The 18,344-nt window shown below is 39.3% G+C and overlaps 1 protein-coding gene across 5 annotated transcripts in view; it reads left to right on the top strand.

The window, feature by feature from the left end:
* UBE2R2 (ubiquitin conjugating enzyme E2 R2) overlaps window positions 1–18,344 on the top strand; it is a 120,942-nt gene that overhangs the window by 64,874 nt on the left and 37,724 nt on the right. For all 5 annotated transcript variants that reach the window (XR_014817777.1, XR_014817778.1, XM_021064700.2 and 2 more), the window contains one exon: window positions 17,212–17,298. Coding sequence is in view for 3 of the 5 variants with exons in the window: in XM_021064700.2 (XP_020920359.1) it covers window positions 17,212–17,298 (87 nt within the window). In the remaining 2 variants the exon portion in view is untranslated. The remainder of the gene's footprint in view (window positions 1–17,211; window positions 17,299–18,344) is intronic.

Here is an 18,344-nt window from a genome sequence, read left to right as displayed (position 1 = left end):
GGTTAACGAATCCGACTTAGGAACCATGAGGTTTCGGGTTCCGTCCCCGCCCTTGCTCAGTGGGTTAACGATCCGGCGTTACCGTGAGCTGTGGTGTAGGTTGCAGATGCAGCTCGGATCCCATGTTGCTGTGGCTCTGGCGTAGGCCAGTGGCTACAGCTCCGATTTGACCCCTAGCCTGGGAACCTCCATATGCTGTGGGAGCGGCCCAAAGAAATAGCAAAAAGACCCCCCCCAAAAAAAAAATTATTTAAAAAAAAAAAAAAGAAAGGTCTTGGGAGTGCTTGTTGTGGCTCAGCATAATGAACCTGACTAGTATCTGTGAGGATACTGGCCTCACTCAGTTGAGGATCCTGCATTGCTATGAGCTGAGGGGTAGGTTGCAGATGCCACCCATATCTGGCATTGCTGTGGCTGTGGTGTAGGCTGGCAACTGCAGTTCCAGTTCAACCCCTAGCCTGGGAATTTCCATATGCCCTGGGTGCAGCCCTAAAAAAATAAAAGATCTTGGAGTTTCTTGTGACACAGCAGGCTAAGGATCTGGTGTTGTCACCCTAGCAGCTTCAGTTGCTGCTGTGGTACACGTTTGATCCCTGGCTTGGGATCTTCCACGTGTCATGGGCACTGCCAAGAGAAAAAGGAACTTTTTTATTTTATTATAATTGATTTCCAATGTTTTGGAAAAAAAAAAAGATCTTGAGAGGAGCTAAAGAGTATGAGAAAGAATAGACAGAAAAGCTGGAGCATGAGGGGACAGTGGAATTGGAGAATCCTAAGAAATGAAATGGCTCAGGAAGACAAAATGATAAATGGGGAAATGTTTCTTGGTGGTCAGAAATATGGATTAGAAAATAATCTGTTCCTCAATTAAAAGTCACCGCATCTGTCTTGTCCACACATCTCACCTTTTTAATTTACAACTGAGTGATAAAATGATGCATTTTAAGCATTTAGCTCAATGCCTGTTACCTATATGCACATTATAAGCATTATTTATTACTGCTTCCAGCTCTTAATGTTCACCTGTTTCCTCAGTCTAGAAAACAGAGTCATCCCTGGAGTTCTCTTTGTGGCTCAGTGGATTAAGAACCCAACAAAGTTCTCATGAGAATGTAGGTTGGATCCCTGGCCTCGATCATTGAGTTGAAGATCCAGGGTTGCCTCAAGCTGTGGCAAAGGTCACAGATGCACCTCAGATCTGGTGTTTCTGTGGCTGTGGCTTAGGCTGGCAGCTGCAGCTCCAATCCTAGCCTTAGAACTTCCATGTACCGCAGGTGCGGCCCTTAAAAAAAGCAAAAAAAGGAGTTCCCGTTGTGGTGCGTGGTTAACCAATCTGACTAGGAACCAGGACGTTGCGGGTTCGATCCTTGGCCTTGCTCAGTGGGTTAAGGATCTGGCGTTGCCGTGAGCTATGGTGTAGGTTGCAGATGCAGCTCAGATCCCGCGTTGCTGTGGCTCTGGCGTAGGCCAGTGGCTACGGCTCCAATTTGACCCCTAGCCTGGGTATCTCCATATGCCACGAAAGCAGCCCTAGAAAAGGCAAAAAGACCAAAAAAAAAAAAAAAAAAAAAAAAGTTTCAGAGCCTAAATTACTTTTCTAACAATTGTATGTTTTTCTTATTATTTTTTAAAAGAACACAACTGTATGTTTTTAGATATGACTTCAGATGTATCTCCTATATTTCTTGATATATTCATATATGAAATTAAACTATTTCATGATTAAATTTATAAAGGGCATAAAAGACCTCTTCAATATTTAAAAAACACAAAACTGAGTTTATTATTTAAAGAGAGCTTTGGTGGTTATAGTCTCTCCAAGTAGAGCACACTGCTGATCTTACAGGCTTTTTGAGAAATGTGAAGTTTAGGGAATGGTGGAGTTTTCACAGCCATTGTGAGATTGGCATTAATTAATGGGAACATAGATACTTGGTTGAGACCATTACTGATTGGTTGGTATTCAGAAGTGTGTTTGTTGAAGGGAGCGTGTTCCCAGTTGTCTGGCTTTGAAGAAGCAAGGGACGGAGTTCCCGTCATGGTTCAGTGGCTAACGTATCTGACTAGGAACCATGAGGTTGCAGTTCAATGCCTGGCCTTGCTCAGTGGGTTAAGGATCTGGCGTTACGGTGAGCTGTAGTGTAGGTTGCAGATGAGGCTTGGATCCTGCATTGCTGTGGCTCTGGTGAAGGCTGGCAGCTACAGCTCTGAGTAGACCCCTAGCCTGGGAACCTCCATGTGCCACAGGTGTGGCCCTAGAAAAGGCAAAAAGACAAAAAAATAAGAAGCAGCAAGGGACTTGCTGATAGATTGGCTTGCAAAAACATATTCACTGAGGCAAGTTGTTGTTTAAATAGGTTTAAAGTTTGTTCTTGTTTCATAAGCAATTTAAAACTGGTCCTAGTGGCTGTTTGTTACTATGGCTACGGAACAATCCATCTTTTGCTACTTGATTATGAACTCCTTTTTATTCTTGGGGAGATCAAGGATTGTCCAGATTTTCACAACCTTTGTTGATGCATCTTGAAGCTAAAGCTTGATCTTTTTTCTCCTTGAAAGTGAAATCTGGGAGTTTCCACCATGGCCCAGCAGGTCAATGGTCCTGCTTGTCTTAGTGGAGGTGTGCAGTCAATCCCTGGCCTGGCCCAGTGGGTTAAGGGTGTGGTGTAGGTCGAAGCTGCAGCCCAGATTCTATCCCTGGCCTGAGAACTTCCATGTGCCAAGTGTGTGGCTGAAAAAGAAAGAAAAAAAAGTGAAACCTGATTTTCAGTTCAAGTGTCTATAAGTGTCTTTACCCTTTTATCCAGAGGAAGAGTCATTTACCCCAATAATATTTTACTCTTTCTCCTATTTATTTGAAGTATTACCTTTATTGTTTTTTAATAGCTTATTCTATTCTGTATCACTGTCTGTGTGTAATTTCCTCTTTTAATAGCATCTTTGTAGGATGTTTTTCTGTTAGTGTGAACCCCTCCCTGTTACTGGTTTTTACAAAAAAAACAGTATTATTTTCATGTATTTTCTCTTTTGCATGAACTTTATTATCAACTTGCCAAAGTTCCTTCACGTTCATGTGGTTAATAGTGACATCTATTGCTATTATAATGGTATGCTTATACTAGTTGTGCAAAGTGCTCTAATGCTTTAAAAAATAATTGCATATTTGTCATCTCATTTTTAAGCTTTTTGTATGTTTGAAGTTTTCTGTAATATGAAATTAGAGATAGGAATATAATAAACTCTGTATACCTATCACTTAGCTTCCATAATTAACTCATAGCAAATTTGTTTTATCTATACCTTATCTACTCTCTGCATTATTTTGTAACTGATGAGACATCTTTTTTTTTTTTTTTTCTTTTTCTTTTTTGTCTTTTTAGGGCAACACCTGTGGCATATGAAAGGTTCCAGGCTAGGGGTCCAGTCGGAAGTGTAGCTGCCGGCCTATGCTCTGGCTGCCACAGCAATGCAGGATCCTTAACCCACTGAGCGAGACCAGCGATCAAACCTGCATCCTCGTGGATGCTAGTCACTTTCATTACTGCTGAGCCACAACAGGAACTCCTCATACATCATGTTATTTCACTTGTGAATATAAGGGCCTCCTTTAAAAAAGTAACCATAATATTATTATTACAACTGAAAAAGTTAATTCCTTAATATCTAGTCAATATTCAAATTTCCCTTGTTCTCATAAGTTTATAGCTCGAGTCATACACCACGGTTTACTAGGATTGGGAATGGGTAAGAGCACAAGTTTTTGTATTAAGCTTAAATGCTCCTGAGTACAATGAAAATATTTTAGTCTTTGATTTTTTTTTTTTTTTTTTTTTTTTTTTTTTTGTCTTTTTGCTATTTCTTTGGGCCGCTCCTGCGGCATATGGAGGTTCCCAGGCTCCTACGCCAGAGCCATAGCAACGCGGGATCCGAGCCGCGTCTGCAACCTACACCACAGCTCACGGCAACGCCGGACCGTTAACCCACTGAGCAAGGGCGGGGACGGAACCCGCAACCTCATGGTTCCTAGTTGGATTCGTTAACCACTGCGCCACGATGGGAACTCCCTTAGTCTTTGATTTTTGATGATTTAAGATTATATGTCTTGGGGTTCCTTTTTTTTTTTTTTTTTTGGTCTTTTTGCCTTTTCTAGGGCCGCTCTCGCGGCATATGGAGGTTGCCAGGCTAGGAGTCTAATTGAAGCTGTGGCCACTGGCCTATGCCAGAGCCACAGCAATGCAGGATCCGAGCTGCATCTGCAACCTACACCACAGCTCACAGCAATGCCGGATCCTTAACCCACTGAGCAAGGCCAGGCATCAAACCCCCAACGTCATGGTTCCTAGTCAGATTCATTAACCACTGAGCCACAACGGGAACTCCATGAAGGTTCTTTTTAAATTTGTATATGATCCTCACGATATGTCTAAGGTCAGTGTTTCTCACCATTTTATTTAAAAAAATAAAAGAAAGAATTGGAGATTTAAATGATTTGCTTAGCAGAGATTGCCAAGGCCAGATGCCTTTTTTTCTCAAGGTGTTTTTTGTTTGTTTGTTTTTGTTTTTTTTTTTGCTTTTTAGGGCCACACCGGTGGCATATGGAAGTTCCCAGGCTGGGGGTCTAATTGGAGCTGTAGCCTCCAGCCTACGCCACAGCCACGGCCACTTGGTATCTGAGCTGCACCTGCAACTTACACCACAGCTCACGGCAATGCTGGATCCTTAACCCACTGAGTGAGGCCTGGAATCGAACTCACAACCTCGTGGTTCCTAGTCAGATTTGTTTCCACTGTGCCACGATGGGAATTCCTCTCAACTTTAAAAAAAAAAAGTTTATACAGTTCTGTGAATAAAATTGAAATGATATAAAATATCTCATTTGAAGTTTTACGTGAAAGTTACTTATTGTAATTTGCTTTATTTCAGAGAATTTCAAAGAGGAAGATAAAATCAGCGATGAGTTGAATATTGTTTCCTTATACTTCACTATGAAGAGATAATATTAAATATATACTCACAGATAATTTAGATAATTATGGGTCAATATATATGTGAAGAAATATGTTTAAATTATTCATAAGGTTCTGAAGAATGATAGTGGTAAAATTGCATAATCTCTGGGAAGCACCGTTGCAGAATATTCTCCTTGAATTTTAACTTGAGTAAATTCTTTAGGATTATAAAGTGCATTTAAAGAGTTTTTATAACAACTGAAATAACCTTACCAGGGGTACACCACCTAATGTTATCTTTTCCAGTTGTAACAGAAGCGTAATTTAGGCATGATACTTTCTTTTTAATTACTCAATGAATTTATTACATTTATAGTTGTACAGTGATCATCAGGATCCAATTTTATAGCATTTCCATCCCAAACAACCAGCCCATCCTCCCAGCCCCTAACCTGTCTCCTTTGGAGATCATACGTTTTTCAAAGTCTATGAGTCAGTATCTGTTCTGCAAAGAAGTTCATTCTGTCCTTTTTTTAGATTCCACATGTCAGTGATAGCATATGATGTTGGTGTCTCACTGTATGACTAACTTCACTTGGCATGATAATTTCCAGGTCCATCCATGTTGCTAAAAATGCTGGTATTTCGTTCCTTTTAATGGCTGAATAATACTCCATTGTGTATATGTACCATATCTTCTTTATCCACTACTCTGTTGATAGACATTTAGGTTGTTTCCATGTCTCGACTGTTGTATATAGTGCTGCAGTAAACATTGGAGTACATGTGTCTTTTCAAGTCATGGTTTTATCTGGATAGATACCCAGGATTAGGTTTGCTGGATCAAATGGTAATTCTATTTTTAGTTTTCTGAGGCATCTCCATACTGTTTTCCACAGTGGTTACACCAGTTTACAATCCCACCAACAGTGTAATAGGGTTCCTTTTTCTCCACACTCTCTCCAGTACTTACTATTTGTAGACTTTTTGATGATGGCCATTCTGGCCGGTGTAAGGGTACCTCATATGTGGTTTTGATTTGCATTTCTGTAATAATTAGTGATGTTGAACATCTTTTCATGTGTTTCTTGGCCATCTGTATGTCTTCTTTGGAGAAGAGTCTGTTCAGATCTTCTGCCCATTTTTTGATGGGGTTGTTTGTTTTTTTGGTATTGAGCTGCAAAAGGTGTTTATAAATTTTGGAGATTAATCCCTTGTCAGTTGCTTCATTTGCAAATATTTTCTCCCATTCTGTGGGTTATCTTTTTATTTCATTTAGGGTTTCCTTTGCTGTGCAGAAACTTAATTAAGTCCCATTTGTTTATTTTTTTATTTTTTTTGTCTTTTCTAGCTGTACCTGTGACATATGGAGGTTCCCAGGCTAGGGGTCTAATCAGAGCTGTAGCTGCCGGCCTATACCAGGGCCACAGCCTATGCCAGGGCCACAACAACATGGGATCTGAGCTGCATCTGCAGCCTACACTACAGCTCACGGCAACGCTGGATCCTTAGCCCACTGAGTGAGGCCAGGGACTGAACCTGCAACGTCATGGTACCTAGTCGGATTCGTTAACCACTGAGCCTTGACAGGAACTCCAGGAAGTGTTCTAATTTCATTCATTTACATGTTGCTGTCCAGTTTTCCCACCACCACTTGCTGAAGGGACTGTCTTTTCTCCATTGTATATTCTGGCCCCCTTTGTCATAGATTATTTGACTGTAGGTGTGTGGGTTTAATTCTGTGCTCTCTATCTTGTTCCAGTGGTCTACATTTCTGTCTTTGTGCCAGTACCACAGTTTTGATGACTGCAGCTTTGTAATATAGTCTGAAGTCAGGGAGCCTGATTCCTCCAGCTCCATTTTTCTTTCTCAGGATGGCTTTGGCTCTTCTGGGTCTTTTGTGCTTCCAAATAAACTTGTAAGATATTTTTTTCTAGTTCTGTGAAAAATGTCCTTGGTAATTTCATAGGGATTGCATTGAACCTGTAGATTGCCTTGGGTACTATAGTCATTTTGATAATATTCTTCCAATCCAAGAGCATGGTATAGACGTCTTTCCATCTGTTTGTGTCCTCTTTGATTTCTTTTATCAGCATCTAGAGTCTTCAGAATACAGATCTTTGGTCTCTTTAGGTAGGTTTATCTCCTAAGTATTTTATTCTTTTTGATGTGATGGTAAATGGGATTGTTTCCCTAATTTCTCTTCTTGATTTTTTTGTTGTTAGTATATAAAAATGCAGTCAATTTCTATGTATTAATTTTGTATCCTGTGACTTTGTCAGATTCATTGATGAGCTGTAACAGTTTTCTGGTAGCATCTGTAGGATTTTCTAGGTGTAGTATCATGTCATTTGCAAATGGTGATGGTTTTACTTCTTTCCAATTTGGATTCCTTTTATTTATTTTTCTTCTCTGATTGCTGTGGCGGGACTTCCAAAACTACGTTGAATAGTAGTGGCGAGAGGGGACATCCTTGTCTTGTTCCTGGTCTCAATGGGAATTCTTTCAGCTTTTCACCATTGAGAATGATGCTAGCTGTGGGTTTGTCATATATGGCCTTTATTATGTTGAGGTAGGTTCCTTCTATGCCCACTTTCTGAAGGCTTTTTTTTTTTTTTTTTTTTTTTTTTTTTTTTGTCCTTTTTTAGTGCCGCATCCACAGCATATGGAGATTCCCAGGCTAGGGGCTACGCCACAGCAACATGGGATCCAAGCTGCGTCTGCAACCTACACCACAGCTCATGGGAACACCGGATCCTTAACTCACTGAGCGAGGCCAGGTATAGAACCCTCATCCTCATGGATGCTAGTCAGGTTCATTAACCGCTAAGCCACAGACAGGAGCTCCTCTGAAGGCTTTTTATCAGAAATGGGTGTTGGATAGGCATGGTACTTTTAAAAATTAATCAAAGATAATTTAAACTTGACTTTATTCTGAAGATGATACTTTTAAAACTTATGTTAAGGAGTTTCCTGGTGGCCTTCTGGTTAAGGATCCAGCATTATCACCGGTTTGGCTTGCATTCGATCCCTGGCCTGGAAACCTCCATGTGCCATGAGCACAGCCAAAAAAATATTTCAGCCAGTCAAAGTGTACAGTTCATTGGTTTTTATTGTATTCACAGAGTTGTATAACCATCACTGACATCTAAGTCCAGTATATTTCATCACCCCAAAAGAAACCTCATATGCTTTAGCAGTCGCACTTGATTCTCCCTTACTGTCCCTAATGTCTTTTTATTATTCCTGCATCTAGTTCAGGTTACTGCATTTAGTTGTCATTTCTCCTTAGTTTCCTCTGATACTTGATGGTTTCTCCACTTTTTAAATCTTTTTCATGAGTACCTTGACAGTTTTGTTTTTTTAGGGTCGCACCTGTGACGTGTAATTTCCCTGGACAGAGATGGAACCCCCATTATAGTTGTGACCTGTGCCACAGCTGTGACAACACCAAATACTTAACCTGCTAGGGCACATGGGAACTTCCAGTCTTGAAGGTTTTGAAAAGAGTTGGCCAGGTATTTTGTAGAATGACTCTCCATTTGGGTTTGGCTAATGTTTTTCTTATGATAAGACTGGTTTATGGGTTTGGGGTAAAAACACTACAGAGATGAACTACATTTCTCACCACATCTTATCAAGAAAGTCATGATGTCAACAACAACAACAACAACAAAAAAAAAAGACAAAAAAAAATAAGACAAAAAACAACAACAACAACAACAAAAAAAAAGACAAAAAAAAAAGAAAGTCATGATGTCACCATGACTTCGCACCAGTGATGTTAATAAGGTGTTGTCTGCAAGGTTTCTCACCTGTAAAGTTAGTGTTTCTTTTCCATACTCTGTTCTTAGGAAGAGAGTCATTCATTCTTGCCCACACTCAAGGGGAAAAGAAATTAAACTCCACCTCCTTAATAGGATATAGCTACATATATTATCTGGAGTACTGCTATACTTCTCTTGCTAGTATTTTTTCATTCAATAATTTATACCTGTATGCTCTTACTTATTTTTAATACCTTGAGTCATCATCTAGTACTGTGAATTGCTTTTCTTTAGGCCAATAGGGGCTCTTTCAGCTTGGCTCCTTTGTTGTTTTTATGTGCCTCTCATTTTTTTTCTTTAGCATTTCCTTTCAGGCACCATAAAATGTTCCATGCTCATTTTGTATTGTCCCCACCCCAGATCTAGAATCAGGTATTTCTTCAAAGGGCCCTGGTTCATTTTATTATAAAAGGTTTCTTGAAACCAGGATCTGAGGAGCTCAGTATGCTGTTGCTACTACAGTGTGACTGCTTTTGGGCTCCAGGTTGTTTTTTTTTTTAATAAGATTTATTGTGATTTTAATGCATACTATACAGTCTACTAATTTAAAGTACACAATACAGGAGGTTCCTGTTGTGGCGCGGTGGAAGTGAATCCGACTAGAAACCATGAGGTTGAGGGTTCGCTCAGTAGGTTAAGGATCCAGTGTTGCTGTGAGCTGTGGTGTAGGTCGCAAATGCGGCTCAGATCTGGCATGGCTGTGGCTGTGGTGTAGGGCTGGCAGCTGTGGCTCTGATTTGACCCCTAGCCTGAGAACCTCCATATGCCATGGGTGTGGCCCTCAAAAGACAAACAATAATAATAATAATAATAAAGTATACAATTCAGTGTTTTCTAATAACATTCATAAAATTGTGCAACCATCACCATCATCAATTTTAGAACATTTTCCTCATTCCCAAAGCCCCATACCATGTTTTTAAAATTTATTTTTTATTTGGGTATAGTTGATTTATACTGTTGAGTCGATTTCTGTTATATAGCATAGTGACCAAGTCATACATATATATACACATTATTTTTCTCTTATTATCTTCCATTGTGGTCTACCCTAAGAGTCTGGACATAGTTTGCTGTGCTCTACAGTAGGACCTCATTGCTTATCTATTTTAAATGTAATAGTTTGTATCTACAAACCCCAAACTCCTTGTCCATCCCACTTTTTTCCCCCTCCCGTTGTGCAACGGGAATGTGGAAGTTCCCAGGCTAGGGATTGAATCAGAGCCGTATCTATAGGCCACAGCCACAGCATGGCCATATCTGAATCGCGTTTGCGACCTACACCACAGCTCGCAGCAATACCAGATCATTAAGCCACTGAACAAGGCCAGGGACCAAATGTGCATCCTCATGGGTCCTCATCAGGTTCATTAACTGCTGAGACATGAAGGGAACTCCCAAATCCTATATCTTTTATTTATTATTTATTTATTTGCTTTTTACGGCCTGACCCGTGGCATGTGGAGGTTCCCAGGCTAGGGGTCTAATTGGAGCTGTAGCCACTGGTCTACACCACAGCCACAGCAACATGGGATTCTGGATACATGTCCCTTATCAGATAAATGATTTGCAAATACTTTCTCCCATTTTGTGCGTTCGTTTTGTTTTCCTTATGGCGTTTTCTGTTACTTCTGATATTCCTATCACTTAGGAATAATAAGTGTAAGTGTATTTAAAACTTTTTGTAGTTGTCCCACAGTCCTTGGATATTCTCTTCTGTCCACCCCTCACCCCTTTCCCAGTCTACAATTATATTATAATTGTATATAATTATAAACTGTATATAATTATAAATTATTATAAATTCCCGGTCTAATCCAGCATCCTTACCATGTCTGGTTGTAATCATTGCTCTATCTTTTCATTTGTGATTTTTCCTTTTGGTATGCCTTGTGATATTTTATTAGTCAGATGTGATGTACTGGGTAAAAGGCACTGGTGTAAGTGCTTTAGTAATATAATGGTGAGATGTGAGGGGATGGGGAGGATTTCTGTCCTCCTGTCTTTGGGTTTCAGACCTTTAGAGAGGCTTTGCCTCTGGACTGTGAACTTTTCACAAGAGTTTTTCAGTTTTTTCCTCTCCACTTTAGGTGGATTATTAGGATTAGAATTAGGTATTTCTCTTTACCTGGGTCAGTTAGGTGCTTATAATAACCTAGCAAGTGAGGCTCTGATTAACTAGTTTCTCCTGAGGGTAGGCGTTATTAAAAACTTGAGTTCTTTGGTGTATTTCAAAGAATTTAACTCCATTCTTTGTGACTATCCAGTTGTCTCAGCACAATATGTTGAAAACACCTACCCCCATGCGCCCCCTGCATTGAATGGTTCTTATATTAGTACCACACTATCTTGATTACCATGGATTTGTAGGAAGTTTTGAAATTGCAAAATATGAGTTGTCTAATTTTGTTCTTTTTCAAATGGTTTTGGCTCTTCTGGGTCTCGTGAATTACTATGTGAATTTTAGTGCCAACTTTTCCATTTCCAAAGAAGGCAACAAGAGTTTCTACACAGTTGTGTTGAACCTGTAGGTCAGCTTGGGGAAGATTACAACAGTCTTACATCCATGAATGTGTAATATCATTTCATTTAAGTCTCTCTGTTTTTTTTGTTTGTTTGTTTGCTTTTTAGGGCTGCACTCACGGGATATGGAGCTTCCCTGGCTAGGGGTCTAATTGGAACTAGCTGCCAGCCTACACCACAGCCACAGCAACGTGGGATCCAAGCCACGTCTGTGACCTGCGCCACAGCTCACAGTGACACCGATTCCTTAACCCACCGAGCGAGGCCAGGCATCAAACTCCCAACCTCATGGTTCCTAGGTTCCTAGTCGGATTCATTTCCGCTGTGCCATGACAGGAACTCCAAGTCTTTAATTTCTTTTTAACAGTGTTGTGTACTTTACAAATTATAAGCTTTGCACTTTTATGTTTTTGATTCTTTTGTTTATTTCTTTTTTTTTGGTTTTTAGGTCCACACCTTTGGCATATGAAAGTTCCCATCCTAGGGGTCTAATCAGAGCTGCAACTACTGGCCTATGCCACAGCCACAGCAGTGTGGGATCCAGGCCACATCTATGACCTACATCATAGCTCATGGCAACGCCAGATCCTTAACCCACTGAGTGAGGCCAAGGATCGAACCCACATCCTCATGCATACTAGGCGGATTTGTAACCCACTGAGCCACGGCGGGAACTCCCTGTTTTATTCTTTTTGATGCTGTTATGAATGGAATTTTCTTAATATTTTTGGTTTGTTTAGTACTAACCTATAGAAATATATTTGATGCTGGCATATTGATCTTTTATCTTGCAACTTTGCTGAATTTGTTACTGTTATATTTAGTGGGTTCCTTTGAGTTTTCTATATACAGGATTTTGTAATTTGTAAATAGATTAAATTTTTTTTCTTCCTTTCCAACCAAGATGCCTTTTATTTCATTTCCTTGCCCAGTTGCCCTGGCTAACACCTCTGAAACTATGTTGAATAGAAGTGGTGAGAGTGGACATCCTTGTCTTATTTCTGAAATTAGCAAGAAAGCATTCAGTCTCTTAAGTACAATGTTATGATTTTGTTTAATAGATACCCTTTATCAAATTGAGGTATTTCCTTTGTATTCGTAAATTGTTGGATGTTTTCAGTAATGATAGGGTATTGAATTTTTGAGTTATTTTCTTTGTGGTTACTCTCAGGATTACAATCAACATCATATGTAGTTCAATTAATAACCATCTTAATTTTAATAATATACAAAATGTTTGCTCTTGTGTAACTCTGATCCTTCCCCTTTACTTTTATTGTTATACAAATTACTTCTTTGTATATATTGTGCCCATCAGTAGATTTATAATTATTAGACTATGAAATTCTCTTTCAAATTGGAAGGAAAAAAGGTTATAAACAATACATTTAGAGTTGCTGTCCTGGCTCAGCAGAAAGGAATCTGACTAGTATCCATGAGGACGCAGGTTTGATCCCTGGCTTGCTCAGTGCGTTAAGAATCTGGTGTTGCCATGAGCTGTGGTTTAGGTTGCAGACGTGGCTCGGATCCCAGCTGCAGCCAGATCCGAGTCACATCCATCACCAGTGATGCAGCTTGTGGCAACACTGAATCCTTAATCCACTGATTGAGGCCAGGGATCGAATCCACATCCTCGTAGGTACTAGTCGGGTTCTTAACCTGCTGAGCCACATCAGGAACTCCTAAACATAGAATTCTTGATTGACAGATTTTTCTTCTTTGAGCACTTTGAATGATATTCCACTGCCTTGTGGCTTTCTGGTTTCTGATGAGACAGCATCTATTTGACTTGATACTCCGTTGTATTTGATGGATTATTCCTCTCATGCTGCTTCAAAGATTCTGTCTTTGGTTTTCAGCAGTTTGATCATGATATATGTAGATGTGTATCTGAATTTTTTCTACTGGGAGTTTGTTGAGCTTATTAGTTATGAGGGTCAGTGTTTTCCATCATATTTGGGAAGTTTTGGGCCATTATTTCTTCAAATACTCTTTGTTCCATTGTTTCCACTTCTGCTGAGACTCCCAGTATGCATATATTGATATCCTGATGGTGTCCCACAGGTCTCTGTTAATTGCTTTTTATTTCTCTTACTCAGACTGGTTAATCTAAATAGACGTATCTTCAGTTCACTTATTCATTTTTTCCTGCTTGCTCAAATCTGCCAAACAGCCCCCTAGCAAATTTTCAAAATTTCAATTACTGTATTTTTCAACTCCACATTTTATATTTAGTTCTTATTTTTTTCTCAAAACTTTTTGATTCTTTTTTTCCCTCTTCCCCCCCCCCCCCCCTTTTAGGTCCACGCCTGTAGCATATGGAAGTTCCCATACTACAGCTGGTGGCCTACACTGCAGCCACAGTATACCAGATCCAAGTCACGTTAGCGATGTACACCACAGCTCACAGCAACGCCAGATCCCCGACCCACTGAGCAAGACCAGGGATGGAACCCACACCTCATGGATACTAGTTGGATTCATTTCCGCTGTGCCACAATGGGAACTCCTTGATACTTTTTTTACAATCTTTTTATTGGTATTCTCAAAGTGCTAAAACATTTTTGTCATAGTTTCCTTACTGCTTTAGCCATGGTATCTTTTAGTCCTTGGGATATATTTAATATACTGATTTAAAATCTTAATCTAATCAATCCAATATCTGGGTCTCCAGCTTCTGTTGGTTGCTTTTTCACCCAGTGTGTGGGCCATACTTTGTTTCTTTTCATGTCTTATAATATTTTGTTGAAAACTGGATCTTTAAGTAATAAATGTATTGTGGCAACAAGATTTTTGTTCTTTGTTATAATTGCTTCTGTGCTTAGTCATTTTTATGACTTAATTCTGTAATGTGTATATTCTTGGTTATATGTGGCCAGTTATATTTCCCCTAGACTAGCTTTGTAGTCACCTAATGATTGGGCAGAGATTTCCTTTATTCAATTAATTTAGATTTAATCTTTTCCTGGAACCAACAAGCGTCTTGGGCTCTTTAGAGGAGCTCTATATGGATTTGGGGGCATCCCTTTAACAATCAGCTAGGTAGTTTCAAACTCTGCTTTAGCCTTCACTTCCTGTCTGTACAGATCCTCAAGCTCACCCAGATGTGGTAGTTTAAGGCCTTTGGTAAGTTGCTTCCCCCCTCCTCCCAGAATGTTTAGGGCCTTTTAATAACCTCTCATGAATTTTCTGAGCTTGCACATAACCAGGGCATATTGGCTTGGTATTCTAGATTCTTAGAAATTTGTCAGAGATTTTCAAAGCCCTCTGAATATCTCTTATCCCAGCCTTTTCTATCAAAATATTTGGTTAGTCTCTTTGACCTAATAGGCAGCTTTGAAGTTAAACAGTTACCTGTTAACTGTTTTTGGCACCCCCCCGCCCCAGGAAAGATATTTTCACATTAGCCGAGCTCCAAATCAGGTAAAATATAGACAGTCTTGCAAGTGCAGTCTTCTAGGGAACCACCAGAAAGGTCATATAATGACAGTTCTTTGAGAATAAGACTTTGAAGAAGTTCTGGCCCATTCTGTGACTTCTGTTCTTCGCTTGGTTTTGTTATTTCATCTTTTATTTTTGACATAATTTCAGACTTTGCAGAAAAGTTGCAAGAATACTACAAAGCATCTCCATACAACTTTTCCCTTGATTATTGTTTCTAAAATTTTAACAACTTGAACTATTTTCTTATTCTCCTGCCTTCAAAATTTAGGCTAATAGTGCCTTGACAAAATATATTAAATTCACTCAATATGGTAATAAATATAATAATAATTCCAAAAATTGCCTACTGAACGTTGTGCCAGACAATTTACTCAATATTGAACTTGGATTATCACATACTCCTAACAGCTCTGTTAAGACCGGTAATACTGGTACTGAACCCAAGCTCACTTTGCCCGACAGGCCAATAAATTTGGAGATGAATTGTTTGGGCAAGGAATAGCAACTTTTAATTGGAAAGCTAGCAGACCGAAAAGATGGCAGATTAGTGTCTCAAAAAACTACTCTTTTTTTTTTTTTTTTTTTTTTTTTTTTTTTTTTTTTTTTTGGTCTTTTTGCCATTTCTTGGTCCACTCCCATGGCATATGGAGGTTCCCAGGCTAGGGGTCCAATCGGAGCTGAAGCTACCGGCCTACACCATAGCCAAAGCAATGTCAGATCCAAGCCATGTCTGCAACCTACACCACAGCTCATGGCAACACAGGATCCTTAACCACTGAGCAAGGCCAGGGATTTAACCTGCATCCTCATGGATGCTATTCAGGTTTGTTAACTGCTGAGCCAAGACAGGAACTCCTTTTTTAACTTAAAAAAAAAATGTTTTTTATTTACTGGCTGAACCTGTGGCATATGGAAGTTTGTGAGCCAGTGACTGAATCCAAGCCACAGCTGTGACCTATGCCACAGCTGCTGCAACACCATATCCTTTAACCCACTCTTCCAGGCCAGGATTCAAACCCACACCTCCACAGTGACCCAAGCCACTGTAGTCAGATTCTTAACCCATTGTGCCATGGCAGGAACTCTAGTGGTCCTCACCTTAAATGTGAGCTCTTGGTGTTAAGGTTACCATAGCTGTGGAGAACAAAGCAAGGGACGAGAACAAGTTAAAACACAACAAAGATTACTCTTAAGAATAGATTTTCAGAGCTCTCATTGTGGCTCAGCTTTAAAGAACCTGACTAGTATCCATGAGGATGTGGGTTTGATGCCTGGCCTCACTCAGTGGGTTGGGGATCCATCATTGCCGTGAGCTGTGGTGTAGGTCCCAGTTGCGGCTCGGATCTGGTGTGCTGTGGCTGTGGAATAGGCCAGCAGGTATAGCTCTGATTTCAACCCCTGGCCTGGGAACTTCCATATCCTGTGGGTATAGCCCTAAAAAGACAGAAAAAAAGAATAGATTTTCATCTGTTTTTCTTGAATAAATGCTCCCTGAATGGCTGCAAGTCTTTGGCTATTCTCCAGGTCTTGAAGGAGTTGATTATTACAGTTTTTGCTATTTTTCTCATGGCTTTCATTGAAGACCGTTTTTGAGGCTCCTGTCTCTGTTGTTTTTACTGCTGTCCTTAGCTTATTTTTAGCTTGTCCTTTCATTCCCTTCCTCACTCCCTTTTACTGGTACTGTTAGATGAGGCTTTGTCTGGATTTCTTCATATTTGAAATAGGGGATACTGCCAAGCACATTCATGGTAGCAGTATTCATGGTAGCAAAAAAGTGAAAGACAACCCAGATGTCTCAAAGTAAGGAAATAATTTTTAGAAAATGGTTCATCTATATGTCCATATGATAGAACATTATGCAGATACTAACAATCATACATTTAGAAACTATTTTATAACATAGGAAAATATTTATGCTATGATACAGATGGAAGAAACAGTATGAAATATAGAATATTCAGATTTTTGAAAATAAGCTTTTTGTAAAGAGATAAGCATAATATGTAAGCACCAGAAACTCCTGGAAGGAGCCATATCGAATGGTAGCATTTATTATTTCTGGGTGTTAGTTAACTTGGTGTTAGGTAAAGAAAAAAATAGTTTTGTTTTATATTATGTATCATAAAATTGTATTAATTTTTGTTATTAAAATACAACTATTAACATGTGAAGCACTTTTGCATATTAAACTGTTTTCCCCTAATGTGTACTCAATTAAAAATTATATAACTGTTGAGCTCTGGCAGTTTTAACATAAATTTTTATAAATATTTGAAGAGATAGTTTAAGAACATGCTAATAATAATGCTGGCATTGTGGCTATAAAATATACATAAGCTATTTTAATCTCCAGAGTCTACAGTATAGAAAGGAGGTTTGTTTCACTGGATTGTATTAAGTCGAATTGTAAGGCAGATGAATAACCTATAGTCTCATTTATTAGTATTTCATTTTTTTTTTCTTTTCAGGCTCATATTAAATTTCCTATTGACTACCCATATTCACCACCTACCTTCAGATTCTTGACCAAAATGTGGCACCCCAACATTTATGAGGTAAGAGGCATCTACTGTGAATTTGTCTGAAAATTTTTTAGATACTGTCCTTTGTAATAGATTCTGTATTTCAGTATGATGTAATAGTTATGCTGTAGCCACAAAGAAGTATTCATAGTTTCCCATTTTTGGTTAGCAGTCTGTAGTTGAATTGTTCAAATAATGAGAATAGTCTTTTTTTTAATTTTATTTTTTTGTTTTTTTGCTTTTTAGGGCCACATCCGTGGCATATGGAGGTTCCCAGGCTAGGGGTCTATCTGGAGCTGAAGCTACCGGCCTACGCCACAGCCACAGCAACTCCAGATCAGAGCCATGTCTGCGACCTACACCACTGCTGACAGCAACACCAGAGCCTTAACCAACTGAGCGAGGCCAGGGATCAAACCCACAACCTCATGGTTCCTAGTCGGATTCATTTCTGCTGTGCCACACCGGGAACTCTGAAGGCTAGCTTTATTTTTTTATTATGTTATTTTCTTCAATGAATTTATTACATTTATAGTTGTACAATGATCATCACAATCCAATTTTATAGGATTTCCATCCCATAACACCAGCACATTCCCCCACCCCCCAAACTGTCTCCTTTGGAGACCATAAGTTTTTCAAAGTCTGTCAGTCAGTATCTTTTCTGCAAAGAAGTTCATTCTGTCCTTTTTTCAGATTCTTCATGTCAGTGATAGCATATGATGTTGGTGTCTCATTGTCTGACTGACTTCACATAGCATGGTAATTTAGAGGTCCATCCATGTTGTTAAAAATGCTGATATTTCATTCATTTTAATGGCTGAGTAATATTCCATTGTGTATATTTACCACATCTTCTTGATCCATTCCTCTGTTGATGGACGTTCAGATTGTTTCCATGTCTTGGCTATTGCAAATAGTGTTGCAGTGAACATTGGAGTACATGTGTCTTTTTGAGTCATGGTTTTCTCTGGATAGATGCCCAGGAGTGGGATTGCTGGATCAAATGGTAATTCTATTTTTGGTTTTCTGAGGCATCTCCATACTGTTTTCTACAGTGGTTGTACCCATTTACAATC

Source organism: Sus scrofa, chromosome 10, assembly GCF_054392235.1.
Source record: "Sus scrofa isolate SSC_HxYL_T2T_F1_AM1 chromosome 10, Sscrofa_HxYL_maternal_Yorkshire_Landrace_v2.0, whole genome shotgun sequence".
NCBI classification, from domain to species: Eukaryota; Metazoa; Chordata; class Mammalia; order Artiodactyla; family Suidae; genus Sus; species Sus scrofa.
The sequence above is the reverse complement of the archived record's forward strand: the minus strand, read 5'-3'. Positions and strand labels throughout refer to the sequence as shown.